Below are 21,091 nucleotides of genomic sequence, written 5' to 3' on the forward strand. Positions count from 1 at the left end.
CACACTTAACCATAGTTAAACTCAATTACTCAATTTTCTGGCTTTCAAGTCTCATTGGTCTTTAAGCTAACTACATGGGCTGGGTTCACACAAGTCAGTAGCCTTGCACATAAGTGGATATAAGTGGCCAGTGTGTGCTTCAGTGGGTTGTGCAAACACAGCCTTTGAGAAACAAGAAAGATACCATCTATAAATTACCTCCTCTGAAGATCACTCAGCATACTGTCTGAAGAAGGGGTTCTTATAAGGACCACCTAAAGAGGAGGTCCTGTAAAACTATTACCAGAATGGGAGAGTCGAAACTATTGGCCCAGCTATGTGGCAGCTCCTCTCTGACCTTGGCTGATCTTGAAATACCTAAACCGGATCAGCCCTGTTTAGTTTTTTGATAGGTGACACACAAGAAAATACTAGGTCTGTAGACTAGACTGAGATAAACATCTCAGAAAGCAATGGCCACTGAGGGTTATGAACACTGCATGGATGCATCCATAAGGCCACCCAACTCAAGAGAGACTTTATCTTTTTACCCATATTATCCTTCCTTCCTTCCCATGTTATCAGTAGCATCTTAGAACAGAACGACAGAAAAAGGAGAGCAGAGTTTAGAACGGCTTTGGAGAAAAATACCCTAAGCAAGACTTGCCAGCACCTGGGAATGGAATTCATATTACCTGCCCGAATTTCAGGAAAGTACATAATGGTGTTCCGGGTCTTCTGCTTATTCCACTCAGATTTGCCCAGTTTTCAGATGCTTCTCCTCACCCCTCCTCTTCACGTTTTCCTCATGCCACTCCTTAGTGTTTTCAGAAGGCATTCCTCAAACATTCAAGACCCAGCCCAGCATTCTACAATGCTCCGAAATACCTTCTGCCACAGGCCACTCTTACCTATCTGAAGTCATTTACTGTATCTGAAAGAAAGCAGGATCTTCACCGCGTTTCCTGCAATCAGCGGGAAAGCGCTGGCCGGAAGCACGCAGGTCAGCGTTACATAAAACCCACCTCGCATTGGTTAGACTGCTAATGCCAACTTCTCCGCGCTCTTCTCCCCTTCCTTCCCTCCCCCTCCCCACTTTTTGAGGAAAATCAGCCAATGGATGACGCCGGGGAAAGAGCCCCCGAGAGAGCAAGTCTTGCGCGGAAGCGATGGCAATGCTTTGGATCCTTTGCAAACTGCTGTTAAGATGTAATTTTAAGTGCAACGACAAAAGCAGTACATAAGGGCAGTAAGCAAACAGATAATAACCACACCACTAAATGATTCGGATTAAACCCCTATAAAAAGGAATTTACCCTATTCGCGATGAACCTACAAAGAGAAAAGGCTACGCTTGCGCAGAGTCTCGGCCTCTTACCTACCCCTTCTCTCCTCCCAAGCCAAAGCGAGGCGCGTGCGCACTGCTGCCAATTGGACGGGCGGCGGAGGAAGGCCGGGGACGCCAGCGGCCAATCCGTGGCGAGGGGGCGTGGCTTGCGCCCATTGTGAGGACTGAGGCGAGGGAGGGCGGAGCTCTGCTGGCCTCGGTGAAGCGGCGGGAGCCATTCGTGGCCCGGTGGGGCGAGGAGCCGGACAGCGAGCGGGAAGGGCGTGCCCGACCGAGGCCCGCCGCGGCTGGTGTGCGCTCTGGGGGCGGTGGCAGGATCCGAGGCCCAGCCCTTCGAGAGACAACATGGTGTCGTGCATCATTTCCCGAGTCGTCGTGTAAGTAGGGGGAGGAGGTGGGCGCCGGTGGCAGCGCCCGCTTTGGGCCGATCTCGCGAGGGGAAGGAGGGGCGCCGAGCCTCGTCCTTCCGGGCCGCTTCCCGTCGGCGACTCCGCCAGAACGGCTCTCGGGGCTTCTCGGGAAAGGGAGGACGCCGGCGGCCACTCCCAAGCACCCCTCCCTGGGCGAGGAGCGCCGGTGGCAAGGATGTCCGGAGCCTCTGCTTGGCTGCTGCTCCCGGTGGCGTCTGAGGCGGTGCCCGTCGGGGTGGATGGATGCAGAGAGGGAGGCCCCTTGTGCCGTGGACGGGCCTCCTTGCGCAAAGCCGCCTCGAGTGAGGCCCCCGCGGTCATTTCTGAGCAACGGTGCACCGTGGGGCCTGCCGTTGCCGCCTTTTGGCCGACCATTCTACCCATTGGGATAATGGTTAACATGTTAAAACAGGAGGTGGTGGGTTCTATGCCTGGCTTGGGCATGAAAGCCAGCTGGGTGAGCTTGGGCCTGTCACTCTCTCTCAGCCCAGCCCACCTCGCAGGATTGTTGTGGGGAGAAAAAAGAGGCGGGAGCATTATGTACGCTGCCCTGAATTGTACAGAATTAAGGCAATATATAAATAATAATATTCTACAGCTGGATTTCCTGGTGGCCGCCCATCCAAGCCCTAACCAGTTCTAGCCCCATTTAGCTTTTTTGAGATGAGCCAAGGTCAGCTAGCTGTTGTTATTCTTCCTTTTGCTTTAAACTAAATACTGTGTTTTTATAGGTCTTTACTACAACTAGCTGTTAGGGAACACTTGGAGTATGGGTAACTTAACGTCTAGACCAGGCCTGTATAACCTGTAGAGGGGAAAGGGCCACGCTGATAAATTAAAAATCATCGTGGGCTTCAAAGGAATTCCTGGCGCATTGACCAGCTCTTTGTTGGCTAGCATAGTGGTGGCAGAACCAGATCTGGCGGTGGGCAATGAGGTTTGGAGGTGCTCAGAAGCGCATATGTGGGGGGGGGGGCAGGACAGCAAATGTATTACTTTTTAAAAAAACGGTGGTGGGCCACACAAGGCTCTTTGGCAGGCCCCGTGCTGTGCAGACCTGGTCTACACTATATTGTTGAAAACAGATTTTAGGCTGAGCATAAGCTGTAAATCCTATTAGTATGTGCTAGTGAGAATGTGAAAATAGGAGCATAGGCTTGAATTCATAAGGATGCTTATGATGGCAGTAATTACATAGATCCACAGATTTATGAAAACTATTTATTAGCATGAAAATGATGGGGATGTTAAGGACTTGGTAATAGCTGGTCTTGATCCTTTGAATCTTCAATGTTTTTTCTATTATCTTAACTTGTATACATATTCAAAATATATAAAAATGGATGGTAATTAACTATCACAACTGAAAAATCATTTTCTAATTATATTGCTATTCCCTAGTGAATCTTGCAATATCTGAAGTAATAATATGACAGCCTCTGAAATTTATTTTGTGATTTTAAAAACTGATGCACCCAGAAATTGAAACACTGTGCAAACTAAACTGTGGCTTTAATTCTTGGTATTGAATTCTGATATTAAAACTATCATCACTTAAATGGTGAATACATAGTCTAGCAACCCTGGCACTCTGATTGGCTGTTGCATTTATTCTGTGCTTACTGCAGAGAAACCAGGTCCTTTAAAGTGTTTGTGTTCTTATATATGCAATTTTACACTACAGCAGCATTAAAAAGAATCAGGTATTATTTTCTGCTAATTGCAAAAGTTGTGTGGTTCATGTGAAAGGAACTTACACTTGAAATGAGGAAGCTTCCTCTATTTAAAACAAGGCATTTTGAGCATTGGTGTTATATGAGCAAGTAATTAAATGGTATGTTTCTGTTCCTTGAAAGAATATACTCAAGTAATAGGCATGTGTTAGACATTTGGAATTGTGTAGTGATGAATGCAAGGTAGAAATTCTAGAGCTGTCCAAAGGGTGGTAATTTTATCATTTTAAAAGGCTTTTGAATTGGCACTGTAGTACTAAATTTTATGGATATTGGAGACAGCAGTTTGACGGAAGTAGAGGTACTGGCGCAAAGCCAGCTGGGTGACCTTGGGCAGTCACTCTCTCAGCCCCAGGAAGAAGGCAATGGTAAACCACTTCCAAAAGTCTTGCCAAGAAAACTGGCAGTCGCCAGGAGTCAAAAACTGACTCAAAGGTACCCAAAGAGAGAGAGAGAGAGAGAGAGTCGTCCATTAGCAATGTGTCAAAGAAATAATCTTTTTAAACCTGGTATGTAGATGTCTTTTGGGGGTCTCTTCCAATTCTTGATTCTGTAAAATGATAGTCTTAATGTTATGTCTTACTAATGTATATACACACAAGTTTATACATTGCAACATATTTATAAGTCAATAAAAAACATTACCAGCACATCTTTACTTATGATAGATATGACAAACTGACCAAGGCAAGCCACTGTCCCCTTGTTTGATTAGCTTAATTGTGCATTTGATGTAGCTACCTAAAAGGAAGCAAATTATTATATTACTCTATTGCTCTTACATAGTGTTTTTACTTTATACTTTAATTGGGTTTTGTGTTAAGATGCTGTAAATTTAGTAGGATGATTATTTAAATTTATATACAGTTAATGACTTGTAGTATCTTAAACAGCAACCAGGTCATATCTGTAATACTGAGTTTCTATTGGGTTTTCTGTAAGCCTCCTAGCACACAGGAAGAATTAATATTGGTAAATAAAGGCAATTAGTTACAGCAGCATGCTAAAGTTTAGGCATCCCTGGGCAAATAGTAGATTTCAGTGAATCCCTGAGTGAACACAAACTACCTCTACATCCTGCAAAGTTAAGCACTGTACATTTCTGCAAATTGTTTACAGATTCAAATTAATATGATGTATACAGAAATTTGGACACTTTTCCAGTTTGGAACTAAGGCCCCAAAAGGTTTTTGATTTAGCCTACTGGTGATAGCAGTTCAACAAGTAAACAAATACTCTGACCCTTCTAACATCTCAGTTTATTGTTGTTTTGTCTGATTTAATAATCATGGATTACTCAAAAAAGCTCTCTGAGCATTTGAAAATAAAAATTGTTTCACTCTTAAAAACCAGGAAGAGGAATGAAAAACATCTCTAAATATTTCCAGTTAAGAATTTCAGTTGGGAGAAACTCTGTTAAGAAATGGAAATTAAATGGAACTATTGAAAAGGTGATACCTGGAAGACCAAGAAAAATCTTGATTAGTTCTGGTCAGATCTGCAAAACAGAACCCACAGATCATAACCCAAACCACAACCTGCTGAAAGTTCAGCTGACACTGGAGTAATTGTCCACAGGTCCACAGTACAGCATTGTTTACACAACAGTGATCGACATGGGAGCCTTGTTTGAAGGAAATCTTTTCTCCAACTTTCTCACAAAAGTCTAAACTATGCAAAAGAAAACCCTGATAAGCCTGAAACATTTTGAAATAAAGTACTTTGGTCTGATAAAACCAAAATTGAACTGTTTGTTCATATTTTTTTTCTCCAAAGATACATTTGGAGAAAAAAAGAATAAAGTACAAGCATTAAGCTCAGAGTCCCAAATCTGTATAAAGGAAGAGGATTGGCCCCCTGTCAAGAGACTAAAATGAGACATGAATCTATGGGGAAAGGACAATTAAGATATGGAAATGGTATTATATTTGGGGCAACAGTTGCACCAGATTGGCAAATAACCGTATCCAGGCTACTGTGAAAAGTTTGAGACTGGCCAAAGAATCAATTAGAGAACAAAGCATACATTCTTTATGCCAAAATTGGACATCTAAATAGCCATTTAGAATATATGCACTGGACACTATGTCAGTTAAAAGGAAACTATTGTCGAAGAATGACCACATTACAAAATGTCACTAGCAGTGCTGTCTGAACGGTGACTAACTGGATCAGGGACCAAAACCATTCAAGAACCAGACAGCAATGAAGGAATAACATTGCTTTACTCTGGTGATGAAAATGCACAGAGAGCATCAGCTTAGCCTTCGAGTGCAGAGCAGCCAAAAATGTGCTGGCATTTGACAGTTGCAGGGGCAATTCAAACCACATATTCTCCATTTGTGCCCCTACTGAAATTAGCCCAGGTGATGTCAAAGATGATATTTATACCCATCAAAATGCTTTCAGTTGTATACCCAGATGGGATTTAATCATAATAGCTGGTGACTTCAGTGCCCATATGGGAGCAGCTAGGATAAGCTGGGAAGGAACCCTTGGAAAATTTAGACTGGGTGAAGCAAATGAAAATGGTGTCAGATGTTATAATTTGTAGCAGTCAGTGACTTATTAGTGGGAAGCAGCCTTTTTTTTTTTTTTTACTGTTCCTGAAAGCATCAGTTCATGGTGGGGGTGGGGGGGCAATTAGCAAGGATACATCGATCCTGGGCTACATTCTAGTCAACACCCACTTCCAGTCTATCAAATATGTATGTGCAATGTGAGGTGCTGATTATGCAAAAATTCAACTTAAGTTCCAACATGTACAACATCAGACAGTTTCATCAATAAACTGGTCAAAACTGGCTGAACTAGTACGGAAAAAACCCAAGTCTCTTATGATGTCTATGACAGTGCCAAAAGCCTGTGTCCGAACACAAGTATGGATTTCAGATGAGTGCCTAGACTTGGTTGACTAATGCAAATAACAAGTGTTTTGTTTTGTTTTTTGTTTTTTACAATGCACAGTTGGCTTGACTGTGAAGTTTGACATTAACTAAAAGCAGAGTGTTAAGGGACATTCTGACCCTGGAACTGGAAGTGGTTGCACAAAAACACAAGTACCATACATTCTTCACCACTCTTAGACATATAAGTAGAACTAAATCAACAAATGATAATACATATAAGGCTGAGGGGACACTTGTATAATCTTCAAATGAGTGGCTTTAGAGATGGGAGACGTTTTCAAGAAACTATACCACTGTGAAAAGTTGCAGGGACCACTAGCACATCCACCACTCATGCTTCTATCCTACCATAAAAAAAAACCCAATATTTTATTTCTTTTTCAAGTTAGGGAGGAAGCAGAGATTACTGTTGCTGGAAAAACCATTATTCCTCACTGCAGCTTATATTAAAAAGAAAGCTAGGAACAGTGACAAATTAACCAAGTACATTGGACATTTTGAAATCTGGTTGAGGGATAGAAGTGACTGGCAAAGGAATTGTGTCAGTTCTTGTCTTTTATCCCCAGCCCCTCCCTAGTGCATCTGTGGCTAGGGAATATATCCAAATGTGATCATCTATTGATACCAGCATTTTATTGCTAGATTTGTGAGTCTCTTCACTCATCTATCCCAGCTCCAGTAGAGCAAACTTTTGTTTATAGAATAATCTTTGACCTCAGTTGTTTAGCTGGAGTCACTATGTTTTTCTACCCTGATATAGGGTATAGATCTATACCCTATATCAGATCTCTGATAAAATCTTAACTAGTACTGATGTTATTTAAAATTATGTTAAAACCAGTTGAATCTCACTGAATAGTGGTCTGTTTTTTAAAAATAAATTTATTCAATTGAAGCCTGGAGTAGATTTCTTTTTTATGTGTTGAGTGAGATAGGGTTTACTAAGACTTAGAACACTTTGTGCATTCTACCATTTTTTATGAGGATCAAAGGAAGCAATAGAAGACAGACCTATTTTTCCATACAGGTATAAGTTAAGGACAATATGCTTTTATCGCATCCAGACACCCAGACAGAATGTCATAGCGAGAACAGCCAAACCTGTTGATCAGGAAAGAAGCAGCTACAGGGAACTTCCTTTATCTTCCAGCTAAACAGAACATTTAGTTTCTGTTGATGAATATTCAAAAGTGCTGAGAAGCTTATATACAATTGCTTGAGATTTTTCCCTGGACAGATTCTGAATGAAGAAAGAATTATGGAAATCACTCAAAAAAGCATATGGTAACATTGTTTTGCCTGTTTGTCCAGGAAACATACAACTCTGACAGCTGTCATTGAATAAACAGTTAAATACTGATATCTCTGTTAGGAATAGTTAGTATTTTGTATATTAACCTGGTTTACAACAATGGCATGCTTCACACAAAGAGGATATTATGAAAATGGCTAGGATAAAGTTTAAAATTGTTATTTTAATTGGTCTTTTGTTTCAAAAATGCATATTGTTTCCAAGAAAAGTGGGAACGTAGCATGGGATAAGTTGCAAAATTTAATCACTCAGAGACACATTACTTGACCAAATAGGCCTAGAAGTAATGATAGAATATTTTTTGTTTGTTTATGCCCTTTTTCATTAAGAATTGATAGAGAAACATTATTTTACAACTACATCTATTTTTGGTCTGAAAAAATGCTTAGATACTTGCACTAATTTGCCCTGGTGCTAGAGAATTGAAGGACAGCATTCTACCCTATCCAAAGGTGTTGGGGAATCAAGGATAATCAGTTACTGTTTAAAGAACAACTGTACCATGGCAATATTTTGTTTTTACTAGTTCATCAGATTGTTTTAGCCTCAAACTGATTTTCCTCCATTTCCTTTTCATTGTATTTTTTAAAAAACCTGTAAACTTGAGATTAGATTTTTCTTTCCCTATCTCTCATAAACTTTTTGGAGAAAAGTGATGAAAAATAGAGTGTAAAAAATACAGTTAATAATTTTTGACTCTCTGGTGCTCAGGCTAAGAATTTTTAAATGTATTTTTATAAATACAGGCTCTACTTCTAAAGTATAAAGTAGTGCAGATTAGGGCTATGTAATACTTTGGATCTGATTTGGAGGAGATGCTTTGAAACATACAGGGGTGTAAATGCAGCAGCTTTCTGTGACCCATTAAATCAGCTAAACAGTCTTGGATAAAGATATGTTTACTTTAATGAATGAAAGGCAGCTGCTGCACTTGTGTTCCTGTGTGTTCCAGAGCATCACTTCCAAACTGAACCCGAAACATCACACAGCTGTAGTATAGGTGCCTGGTTATCGTTGGGATGGAAAGGAGGAATTGATAGTATTAAAAAATTATGATTAAATTAACAAATTAAGTCAACAAAGCTTAGCATGTTTTTAGTTTTAGTTATGAATGGGTATCCTTGGAGAACTATAAGCAAATTGGATGAAAGACACATTTATGTGTTTCAAATTATATAATTCTTTAAATAAATGTTCCTTTATTTAAAGGAAGCACTGATACACAGTCAGCTTTCTAAAATATTTTAAACTGGGCTGTAACATGATAAAATAGTTTGCCTCTGTTTATTATGGAAGGAATTGCCGACTTGCATGTTTGGTAAGTATTTTGCAGTATCAAGGATAGGGAAAAAAGGAATATTCAATAGTGTATATATTCAACCATTTTTTAAAATTGTAAGTAGATCCATAGCATGAGCTAGTTTCATGTAATGATTAATTGTACTAGGCACCGTGAGTTCTAGTCCTGCCTTAAGTGTGAAGCTAGCTGTGGACTCTGGGCCAGTCACTCTCTTTCAGTCCTAGGAAGAAGGTGGCAACAACAAACCACTTCTGAAAAAAATATTGCCAAAAAGCCTGCATGGAATTGTCCAGTCAGTCGCCAGGGGTCAAGACTAAGTCAAAGGCAGGAAAAAAAGTTCCTTGGTAGAGGAGGAAACTTCTCTAAAGTTAGCTGTTAAAGCAGTTTCAAGATTTTAAAATATTTAAAAGTAGGCCCAAACAATTTGCCAAGGGAAATTGTTCTACTGAACCTTGAAAATGTTCCATTTATTTTGGTAAATGCTGATTATATGGATTGGCAGTACTGATACCTGATGTGTTCTAGGAAGATCAAAGGATGCTGTTAATTTAGGCAGCAAGTTATAATAAGATACTGCTGAAGAATATAAGTATTCCATTGCTATGATTATTTAGTTACAGATGTTATTCAGAAGCTTTTAATTTATGAGATATAATACATTTCCAAAATATTTATATAATTCTGTATTCTAGTGGAGTAGCAGTAAGGTAAATATAAAGTGCAGATATGACATCTTTCCTATGCTTATCTGCAGATTCACTTTTAGCAGGATCCTTTTTGTCAGATGTTCAGAACTGGGTGATGTAATTCAAGGATTTGCTTTGTTAAGGTTCATGTTGAATTCTGGCCTGTATCAACCACACTTGGAAGACATTTTCTCCTGAAGTTATAAAGGATAGTAACCCTTTGTATGTAAACCACACAATGTCTACTTTCATCAGTTAACAAATGGAAAAAAGATCTATTCATGGCTGTTCTGTGTACAAATCACATTGGCCTTCTTTAATTAAGGCACAGATACATCTAATGAATATAATTATGGCTTCCTGTTAATAGTAAATAAGTTTAAGAGATTTATAAAACGTGTGAGGCATTGTTTTGAACTGAATCTATTAAACTATTAAAAGTAGAAATGCAACTGGAAGATACAGTAGAATGTTGAATTGCATTATGTGCTGAAGTTGAGGCTGGTTGTGTAGCAGGAGGATTTCAGTTGTTTATACTGCTGTTCTTGTCACCTCTTTATTATGTAAGGCAGTGATTCTCAACCTTTTTGAAGCTGCCGCCCCCCTAAGGAGCGGAAAATTTTTCAATGCCACCCTTTGTGAAAATCCTGTAATTTAGGGTATGGGGGGGGGGGAGTTACTGAATTATAAAAGGCAAAAATTTTAAGTAATTTTTTTCAGTAGACTTCAGTAGACACACCAAATTTGTTTGATTTAACTCGATACTTTTGCCCTGGAAGGTAATTGCATTCCTTTTATTAAATTTAAAATGACTAATGCAAAAAAAATGCTTAAATGCTCTTTTATGTAAATACGTTTATTTCAAAATGCTGTAAATACGTTTTTTTTTTGATGCTCGTTTTTAAATTTTTTTTTATTTTTTATTTTATTTATTTTATTTTTTTTGCAAATGCTTTTTTAATGTTTAAAAATTCTTTATTCTTAATTAGATAATTTAAAAAACAGCAAAAAATACACTAAAAGAGTAATATCAATGAAACATGCTTGATTATGTCAGTGGGACGGTTGTGCTTGATGGTTCAGAGCCATTTTCTGAACGTTCAGTTCAATATTGTTAGAGAGATGAAGGTGCAAGTCCCCTCTTTCCACGATTTGGAGTCGACTTCTCTTTTTTGTAATTAGATCAGTCACAGCACTGAATCCTCGCTCGACAAGGTAGGAGGAAGGGAAGGCAATTAAAATTTTTTTGATGATAGTCCACAGTCCTGGGTAGAGGCAATTGATGTTACTTTGAAGCCAAAATTCTGTGAGACGATCACCATTTCTCAAAATTAATAATTCACGACTACGATAAAGAACTAATAAGCGCACTTACCTAGCCGACTGGCCAAATAAACAATGAAAGTAAATTGAAACTGGGGGGAAAAAACAGAAATGAAGCGAACGAAAAGCAACTCAAGGAACACGGGTCAAATCAAACATTCATATTGAAAGGACGCTCAACGCACGCACTGCGATTAATCGCGCGGGAAGACAGCTGATGCGCTGCGATTAATCGCGCGGGAAAACAGCTGATGCATGCGCTGTGCTGGTTGGGATTGGAGAAGAATCGTAGTGTCGAGTTCTTCAAGGTCAGCCTACCTAGAATACAAATTCTTAGAAGTGCATGAGGGCAGCCGTCGTGTAAGTTCGTTTTATTGCTGGTACAAATGGTGTAAACCGGATAATTGATTTAATAAATTTTTTTGGGAGTTTTAAAATTAAGTTCGAATGCCAAAACATGCTCATTGCCCCTCTACCGCCCAAAACATGCCCACCGCCCCCCTACCGCCCAAAACATGCCCACCGCCCCTCAGCATCCTCCCACCGCCCCCCCTTGAGAACCAATGATGTAAGGTTTGTAGTTCATTTGCTTTTACTGTGCAATTGCAGTATTCAATGGTGAAAACATTTACAACTTTTTTCTCACAGTGAGTTCTAACACAACCCAGTAAACAAGAAATTAGACATTGATAAATTATTGAAGTATTGAGGGTTGGACTGTGTTCCTCCAGAATCAAAATGCTGAAAGTTATATCTTGTAACCAACATATTTGCTATTATCTCAGTTACTCTCTAGAAATAAATACTGTTTTTTCAGTGATTGATATGCAATAGCCACTGAAATATTTGCATTTGACCTATGGTCATAATTTCTGGAAGATCCTGAAGATAGTTTACTGCTATTTTTCTCTGTGTTTAAAAAAAGCAAGTGTAATCATTTCAGTGTAATTGCTGTTGCCCTCCAGTACAGAAATAGTTGAATCTTTATCAGCATTGGTCTTTCTCAGAAAAATCTCATTTATGTGTAAATTTTCTAAATAAATTCCTTCTCAATCTGTACTAAATTAAAACAAAACAGCAAACAGTAAGCAAGTAATTTTTAGCTCAAATTAATGGAGAAGTAAACTGTTTGTAAATGTAGGTGCAAGTACATGCTTGTTTAGAATTTGGTAAGCAACCTAGGCTGGGATTTTAATCTATATGAAGACAGTCAGAACAGTATATTAACTACTTGGCCTTAGTCCTTAAAATAATTCATAGTTCATGCATTTGTGAAATATAATGGGTGCTTACTGCATGTTTTCTCTTCACACCTTGCTGTTTCAAACACTAGCATACTGGAAACATGCTTCTTCATCAAGTCTTACATTCTTCTTAGTTTGGAGAATAACTTTATAATCTGATTGCATTGATGGGTAATGTGAACTGGCACCAAAGTGTGCATTAAAGCAGAAGAAAAATAGAATTTGGGAAAGACTTTAAGGCTTCTACTATTCACAAAATGCTAGCCAGTCTTAGCATACTGAAGCCTCATACTCTGATTCAATTTTTACTTGAATAAACTTTGCTTCTTAAAGATTTCTGACTTTTAATTAGAAGCTTAGGGGCTATTCACTGTCTCCCTGGAGACCTCTGCGCCCTGATTTGGAGCTCTTTTCCTCGCCTCTCTTCTGCAGAGAAGCCAGCTTTGCTCTGTTCACCAGTTTTACCTCTCCATAGACCCGGAGAAATGCCATTCATTTTTTGGAACTAGCCATCCTCCATTGACTTCCAGGAGTCTTCTGGGATAGTGATCCAGGGCTCTCTCCCTCACTTCCATTTTTTGTTCTCCTTTTCAGCAACGTGTTCTAGCAATCTCATCTCACTAAAAGGGTTTTTAAAACAGAAAAGGTTAAGGTTGGTATAAACTCCCTTTGGGCTTGTCCAGGCAAGCTTCAAAACAACTAAACTTTTTTTTTTTTAGATTTTTTATCCCGCCTTTATTATTTTTATAAATAACTCAGGGTGGCAAACATAACTAGTACTCCTTCTGAGGGCTTTGGGGTCATCTGTTTGTTATTTATTTGATTGATTTGTATAACCACCCAACTTGCAAATTGTGACTCTAGGCAATTTACATAGGATTTAGAACAGTGCAGTTCACAAAGTAGTGGAGTTACATGGACATATCATGGTGAGTGCATGCCTATATACACCACTGCATCTGGCCAGTTGTGGCTTCTGGTTGGCTTCAAGCACAGCCTCACATGGAGTATTATGCATTAGTCCAAATGGGAGGTGGCCAGGGCCTCTTAATCCAGGAATGGGCATAATTGATGCACAAGATGAAGTTGTGCAAAGGTTCTCCTAGCAACAACTGCCATCTGTTTCTCATGCAGGAGCTGTGAGTCAAGAAGAACCCCCAGATTACAAACTAGTTCTGTCTGAGTGGAACCCCATCCAGAACTAAGGATGGAAGATGCAGAGGATCATAAAACCCACAGCCACTTGGTCTGGCTTGGGTTAACACAAAGCATATTCTTTCCCATCCAGACACTGGAAGAACCTTGACAGCATCACTTGATCAGTCTGGGGTAGACAGGTATAGCATACTAATGGTATTTAATCCTGTTCTGAAGGATGATCTCATCCAGTAATTCATGTAAATGTTAAATAGGAACAAAGAACCCTGATGGACCTCATAACATCTCTCTCCCACCAACACTGACTGAAACTGGCTGCAGAAGGAGGAGAACCACTACAACACCACGGATCCGTTCCTAACTTTCAGAGCCAGTCCAAAAGGGTACCATGATTGATAATATTGAAAGCCATTGAGAGATTAAGAAAGACCAGGATGAATGCACTACCTCCATCTCAGTGCTGTCAAATGTCATTTATAAGTACAGCCAATGCCATCTCAATGTTATATCTCAGCCTGAAACCTGACTGAAAGAGATCTAGATAGCCTATTTCCTTCATGGTCCTCTGGAGCTGTAGACCAACTACCTACTCAACAACCTTCCCTAAAAAGGGAAGGTTGGAGACCAAAGAAAAATTGGCCAGTTGGAGCCAGGGATGATTTTCTGAGGGGAGCCAGCAGAATCATACCCTCCCTCACCACTGCCTAGATCCAACCCCACATAATTTCCTGGGGGCCTTGGGAGACTAGGAAGGATATGGATTTTATTTAGATACTCAAGGATCCTGTCTACTTTCTCAGGAGCAGTAGGCTTGAATGCTTCCCATATAACCATGTCAGACAGTGCCTCTGTGAACCCTACAGGACTACACAGCTGGTGTCCAATTCAGAGTGGATCTAAACAATTTTATCTGACAGATGCCTCAAATAGTCTCCAAAGCACCCGTACAGATGTTCCTCTGTTCCCTTGTTACCCATGAGGGACTAGTTCAGTTTGAACAGGTCAGCTATCTACAGTTGCAGTAAGAGCATGAAAACAGTTGTTTTGTTGCTCTTACTGCCACAAGTAATCTTTAATGAAAGTTCTTATTTCTCTTTGATTGGATTGTCTTCTGCCAATTTGTCTCTTGGAGGTCTGGGATTTCTGAGGGAGACAGAGAGTCCATATAAGTGTGATTTTGTCTAAGGCCATCACTGCCACCTTGTTCCAAGCAGTGAACCATACATCAGAGCCTCAGGAACGACTTCAAATTCCTTCTGAAACCCAAGAGGGTCCATAAGGCACCTGGACTGACCTGTTGAACAGGTCCTTTCTTCCTGGGGCAGGGAGCAGCTGCAAAGAATTCCAAGGCTACTTGGGAGTAATTCGACCATGACAAAGGAATAATGGTAATTTTCTCCCAACTCCAGATCATGTCACTATTGCTCCAAGACAAATACCAGATCTGCCATATGACCTCCACTGTGAGTTGGGCTCTCAATAATCTGATCAGGCCCCAGTTGTCATGGCGACCATTAACTCCCAAGCCACCTCCAACCCTGCATCTGGTGAAGGCAGATTAAAGTCCCCTAGTAGTCAGGCATTCATCCTGAATGTTCATAAAGTGCAGATTTTTACAAGACAGAAAATTTAAAACAAATTAGTTGATAACACACTAAATTAACACCATCAACTTCTTCCCTCTCCCTCCCCCACGCCTCCAATTAAGGTGTGGTAGGAGAAAATCATTTATACTGTCTTGTTTGGCTTGTAGAGAAAGTCACAAAATCTATCTTGTTATTCTATAAACCAAGAATTTGGCATTTTCTTCTAGAGGAACATAGAAACTGCTTAAAACTGCTATTTGGCTCTGATTGAGAAAAGATACTGCTTCTTGTGTTACAGTTTTTATTTTTTTTCTCTTGGAAAGGTTATATTGCTGTATTGTTACAAGCAATTTAGTTGTGCTTCTAGATGGTTAATGTGGGTAGGGCCAGGTGTCAGAACATGTTGGAGATTAATGTAAATAGGTTATGACTTTATTACTTTACATGCAGTCTACCTTTAATAAACTATTGTATACGCTTGCTCTAAACCTGTTTTTCTACAGTCATAGAAGCCTTAGGAAATACTTGAAAGAGCTGGACTGCTGCCAACTCCTGTTTTGAATTGAGAACAGCCATCTGGCATAGTTCACCAAGATACCATGGAAACTAAGTGCTAAATAAAAGCTAGCTATTTAAGTTTAGAAAAACAAAATCCTCATGGAAAGTTATAACTTTTCATAATCCTGAAGTGCTGGTAAAATGCACAGACTAAAATAGCTATAGTAATGAAATGATTCCATTGTTTTAGAGTCACGTAGCATGAATTACAATAGATTGTCAGCTGGGTATGTTTTCTTGTTAAAAGAGAATAATGACATACATTTTCTTATGGATATATTTTTCATCTTCACTGCACGATGTTGGTTACTGTAATGGTAGAATCAACCCAAAGGAGCTTTTCATCTAACATATAAGAAGATATATAGGTTCTAGTTTAGGGCAGGAATGGGAGGTTGGTTGAAAAACAGCCGAATATAGCAACAGAAGGGAAGCATTTTAGCACCCTGAGCAAGCAAATAGGAGTCACTTCTACAGAGATGGAGAGAGGTTTGTGAATCTGGTTTAATCTTATCAGACAATCATAGCTTGTCAGTATTAACTGTGCCTTAATTCTGAGTGCTCTAGCCTAGAAAGAGGAGGAGGAGGCTTTGCCTATACAGTTCCACTGAGGCATAAGACTCCTCTCATATACATAGACTCACCAGGTTGCAGTCATAATCCAACATGTCTCCCTGCTCACTGTTTCTTAAAGGTTCTGAAACCCTATTCAGTGTCTACAGCTAGTTTCTTTCCACTTACTTTAAACGGGCAGGTGGTCATTGGGATAAAAGGTTTGTTGGCTATTGATATGCATATGTGTGGTTCTCTCCCTTGTTGTTAGGTCTGACCTGTAACTTAAAAGGACATAGATGTGGTGCTTTACACCACTGATCCTTTCAGATTCCTAATCAGATTGTCTCCATTTCAGAGAAAACATTTTTGTATGGAGAAGGACTGAAATGACTATACAATAGTTAAATAAATTTGTAAGAAGATTGTTCTTTAAAAAGCAGCATATGATATAATGAATGGGAACTGGCCAACTTCAGTTTTTAGCAACCTCTAAAATGCATAGTAAGTTAGTGGCCTGGTTTGTACATTGTATGAGGCCATAATGCAGTACATTTTATTTTTCATTTTCAATAAAGAATGCTTGAAATAAACCAGGGCACAGCACAATATATGAAGCCAGCCAGTATACTACTAATAATTACACACACAAACACACATTTTCCCCTTGGATCCCAATGCAGAAGTTATTCTAGTAGGTTACATTGAAAAATAAGTGTTTTCCTCTTGCATTCTTTAGCTTAGTTTTTTTACAGTACTGTAAACTTTTCAGAAATACAGGTAGTCCCTGGGTTAAGAACACCCAGGTTACAGACGACCTACAGTTAAGAACGGAGCCTATTGTAGCAAAATTTGAGTTAAGTACACAAAGGTTCTAGTTCATGATGCAATGCTACTTATACAGTATTATACAATGCTGTTCCAGCTTACATACAAATTCGACTGAAGGACAGACCTTGGGAACGAAACTCGTTCTTAAACTGGGGATTACCTGTATCTCAGTTTTTTAATTCAGTGCATCCAATAGTTTCAAATAAGTTATACACGCACACACACACACATATACATAGTTTCAAATGATATATATATATATATATATATATATATATATACACACACACACACACACACACACACACATACATATATACACATACATACATATACACACACACACAGAAGTACTTCTTTACATAACTGACATCTGGTACTAAGATAAAAGGGCTACATTTGGAGTATAGTCAATCATGGGCATAATTGTGTGGAAAATGGGATCTTTTCCATCCCTCCTTCTGCAGTGGCATGTGCCAAAAGAGGAAAGATGTTGCTCTGAATCATACAATTTTTTCTGCCAGATAAGGAAAATGATAAATGAACCAACTTGTCTGCCTTTATGCTTTACTATAATTTGTAGTCATAATACACTCAAGAAGTTATACATGACACAATATCTGCTTGAAACAATAAACAGTTTTGTCAGAAAAGCTGTATTATGGCTTGTTCAAAAGTATATATTTCTGTTTCTACTTGGTTTCTTCTTTGTAATATGTAAGCCTTTCATATTCTTATAGCATCTATTCTGCTTTAAACCCCTTTGCAGATCTTGTATAAGGATTTTCAGTTGTTCAACTAGTAGCCATAATTAAAATTTAATTCCCAATGTCAGAATCTCTGGAAAAATCCATATTAGAGTGTTTCTGCAGAAACCACAAACAAATTGCAGACTTCTGGAGGGGGCAGTTTGCTAATATTTTTGGCTTGCTATTGGCAGGCCAACTAGTACCTTTTCCTTGCAGAATAATAGGTCTGAAAAGGTTTGAATCTTTAATGCAAACTTTCAGGATTTTTTTTAAAGAAAACTTTCAGGTTTTTTTTTTTAAAGAAAGGCAGGTTTTGATGTATGAGCATGTGAGAGATGCCCAGGAGAATGCAGTACTCGATAGCTGTGAGTAGACTAGACAGAGTTTGAAGTTACAGTTGTCTGGATATGAACTTTTTTTCCTTCTCTTTCTTAGGTAATATGTATTCTTTGCTTCCATAATTACTGTGCATTTTTGTCAGCTTAAAATATCTTTCTTTATATATAGGTTGGTCTTTGGGATGCTGTATCCTGCTTATTACTCCTACAAAGCTGTAAAAACAAAAAATGTCAAGGAATATGTGAGTACTTAATTTCAATATTTTTTCAGTATTAACTTTTATTCAAGTTTTGAGTGTGTTTTATATACTAGCTTCAACAATAGTTATATGGATTTTAGCTTGTGAAGAGAAGTTGATCATGGTAATTTATAATACATTGAAATCATGAAGTTAAATGAAGTGTTGATGTTACACTAGTTGGTTTTTAAACGTGGATGATAAATTGAGGAGTAATGAGAGGAACAGGTCCTTTACAAACACAACCCCTCTTTGCTACCTTCCTGCTCTTTCTGATGCATATTTTCTCCTTGCAACTGTCACAATGATTAAATGATATAATGGCAAAATATTAGCTAAATTTGAGGGCATAGATGTGCTGGGACTTCTTGCAGGGAGTGCAGAGAAGGGAAGAAAGCCTATGCTGCCCATGAAGTTCTGCATTAGCATGGAAGGTGATGGTTCTACCAGCTGCTTCTTCATGGATCTGTTTGTAGAGATAAGCAGACAAAGTGATTTTTCCAAAGTGATTTTTTCAAAGTTTTGGAAAGTGCTTCCAAAACACAAAAAAGCATATGCTCAAGAAATATATTATTAAAAACGTAGGCGTATGAAAAAGTCACAGTGGAAATAACCTATGCATAAAAATGTGAATATTACAGAAAGCAAAGTGCATATGCCCTTCAATCATTACAAAAAGGAATAGAATGAGTTCATACATTGTGCTAAGCCATGGTTTACTTAACCAAGTAATCAAACCTATCCTAGGATGATTAGTTGAACATGATAAATTGGCAGTGATGTAATTATTTTTAATCTTTGCCATATTTTAATTAAGAACTGCTTAGCATGCTTCTGTCTCTGATAATCTAACAATAAATTAGTTTTTCTTCTTTATCTGTGTGTGTGTGTTGAAAGTGTCTCTACGTATCGTTAGAAACTATCATAGTATTTTACTTAGGATGTTGCATAGAATTCAGGTATGCCAGAGCTGGTGATATTTCTGATTTGCATGTTACTCTGACATGTCAGTCAATTAAGTTTGTTCCAGAATGCAGACTGTCCCACTCTACCCACAAATCCCTCAAGCAGACCTAATTTTCTCTACTTTTCAGCATTGTGGGGAATGAAGCTTGGGTTGCTGTCTACATTTGGGAAAAGCAGCTGCAGCCAGGCAGAAATGCTTTTGACCCCCACTTCCCCAAGGATAAGCTCAGCCCATCCTTTCTCCCAAAGGGCAGTACGTATAAGTTTACAGTCCCAGAAACTTGAGAGGAGATGGGCTCATTCATCCCCCACTCACAGTTTACTTACAAGCATCCACGTCAGCGTTTCAGGTGTTTGGCTAATTGAGCCACACCCTGGCGTTTTTAGGAACGTGCTGACGCCCATAGACAGCTTCACCCCATCCAGGCCCTTAGCCTACGAAAGTGTGGGCGTGTAGGAGAAAAAGCAACAAGCAGACTAGGAAGCGGTAAGCGACGTCTGGAATGTATGACTATTACAGGCAAGCAAGAGAGCTATCAGTCAACTGCCAGGACCACAAGCTATGGTAAGCAGCCCATTGTGGTGTGATTCCTGCCTGGAGCTTGTCTTAGAGCTTGGCCTGAAGCTCAGTAGCAACCAGAAGAGGAGCAACCACACTGAGGCAGCACCTAATCTCAACAAGCCAAGAACTTTTGGAGGGAGGCAAAGGTTGTATGCCACTTTACAGACTTTGTTATAAGGACTAACCATCAAAAACTTACTTATGTGGCTACATCAACTTGCAAAGCCTAGGAGGGTGGAGTTAACCTAGGGCAACAGGAAAGGTGTGTGCTGTAATAAAGTATTTTGCACAGTTATCTTCTATGCTGTGGTTGTCTAGTCCTTAGAAAGCAACACTCACAAGCATCCAGACTCTCAATCATTCACCAAATGGATAAATTTGATTGATTGGATTGATTGATTGATTGATTGATTGATTGATTTGATTTATATGACTGCCCAAATTGCAGTGTGACTCTGGGCAACTTATAATTGTAGAAGCATAAAAAAAAACACGAATAAAATGAAACACAATAAAATACAATAAACATCCAAAACAGGAACAACACAAAACCCAGAATTAGGAAAAAAAAAATAGAATAACCAAAGCCAACCAACACATATTCTGCTCAAGACCTTTCATTCTCAGTGGGCTCATCCCGTGTTTTGGCCCAATCCTTGGAGAAGAACCAGGTTTCATAGTCTTACAGAAGACAAATAGAGTCAAGGTCATTTGAATCTCAGAGGGAACATTCTTCCATACAGCAGGGGCTGCCAGGTGACATTCTTTTGCAGAAGGGCCCTGAAGGATGCAAAGCCGTTCAGATCTGATGGGAAGAGCCAGCACAGCCAGGGTGTAACTCAGAGAAAATCCAAGCATTTTTTTTCTGACAGATGCCTAGAGTAGGCTTCACAGCATCCTTGTATATGTTATTTTGGTTCCTCCTTCCTCAGGAGAAATAGGGTTACCTTAAACAAGGTTGCCGGCCAGCTGTTTGTGGATGTGGTGAGAATGGAAAAATTGCCTTATTGCCACAAGCTTTAATCCATAAGGTAGGCTCTTGCCCATGCTCAGATTCATTCCTCATCTCTCACCAGTGCCATTCTAGGTGTCTCTTCTATCATTTTATCTCCTGAAGTTCCTCAGAAAAACAAGGAGATATATGAACAGAGAGAGGCCGCAATCCGAGGTATGACTGAGTCAAGGCCATGGCTACTCCTTCGTTCCATGTGGTGATGAGGGCCTTGGTAGAAGTGCATGTCAGAGCTTCAGGAACAACCTCAACAATTCAACAGGGTCCATCAGACACCTGGTGCGAACCAATTAAAT

General features: G+C 39.4%; 2 protein-coding genes across 3 annotated transcripts in view; one reads left to right on the top strand and one right to left on the bottom strand.

The window, feature by feature from the left end:
* Positions 1–1,366, bottom strand: part of JMJD1C (jumonji domain containing 1C) — a 149,119-nt gene extending 147,753 nt beyond the window's left edge. The window contains exon 1 of the mRNA XM_088144295.1: positions 1,296–1,366. The gene's annotated coding sequence lies outside the window, so the exon portion shown is untranslated. The remainder of the gene's footprint in view (positions 1–1,295) is intronic.
* Positions 1,367–1,500: 134 nt separating this feature from the next.
* Positions 1,501–21,091, top strand: part of REEP3 (receptor accessory protein 3) — a 47,612-nt gene continuing 28,021 nt past the window's right edge. The window contains exons 1-2 of one of the 2 annotated variants that reach the window (XM_007426881.4): positions 1,501–1,704; positions 18,186–18,258. In XM_007426881.4, the coding sequence (XP_007426943.1) occupies positions 1,673–1,704; positions 18,186–18,258 (105 nt within the window). In that variant the 5' untranslated portion in view covers positions 1,501–1,672. Of the gene's footprint in view, positions 1,705–13,407; positions 13,582–18,185; positions 18,259–21,091 lie in introns of those variants that run through there. The other variant, XM_025165850.2, reaches the window with a different exon arrangement.

This window comes from Python bivittatus, unplaced genomic scaffold, assembly GCF_059951505.1.
Source record: "Python bivittatus isolate LINGU-HERP-01145 unplaced genomic scaffold, Pbiv_v1 ctg000400_np1212, whole genome shotgun sequence".
Classification (NCBI taxonomy): domain Eukaryota; kingdom Metazoa; phylum Chordata; class Lepidosauria; order Squamata; family Pythonidae; genus Python; species Python bivittatus.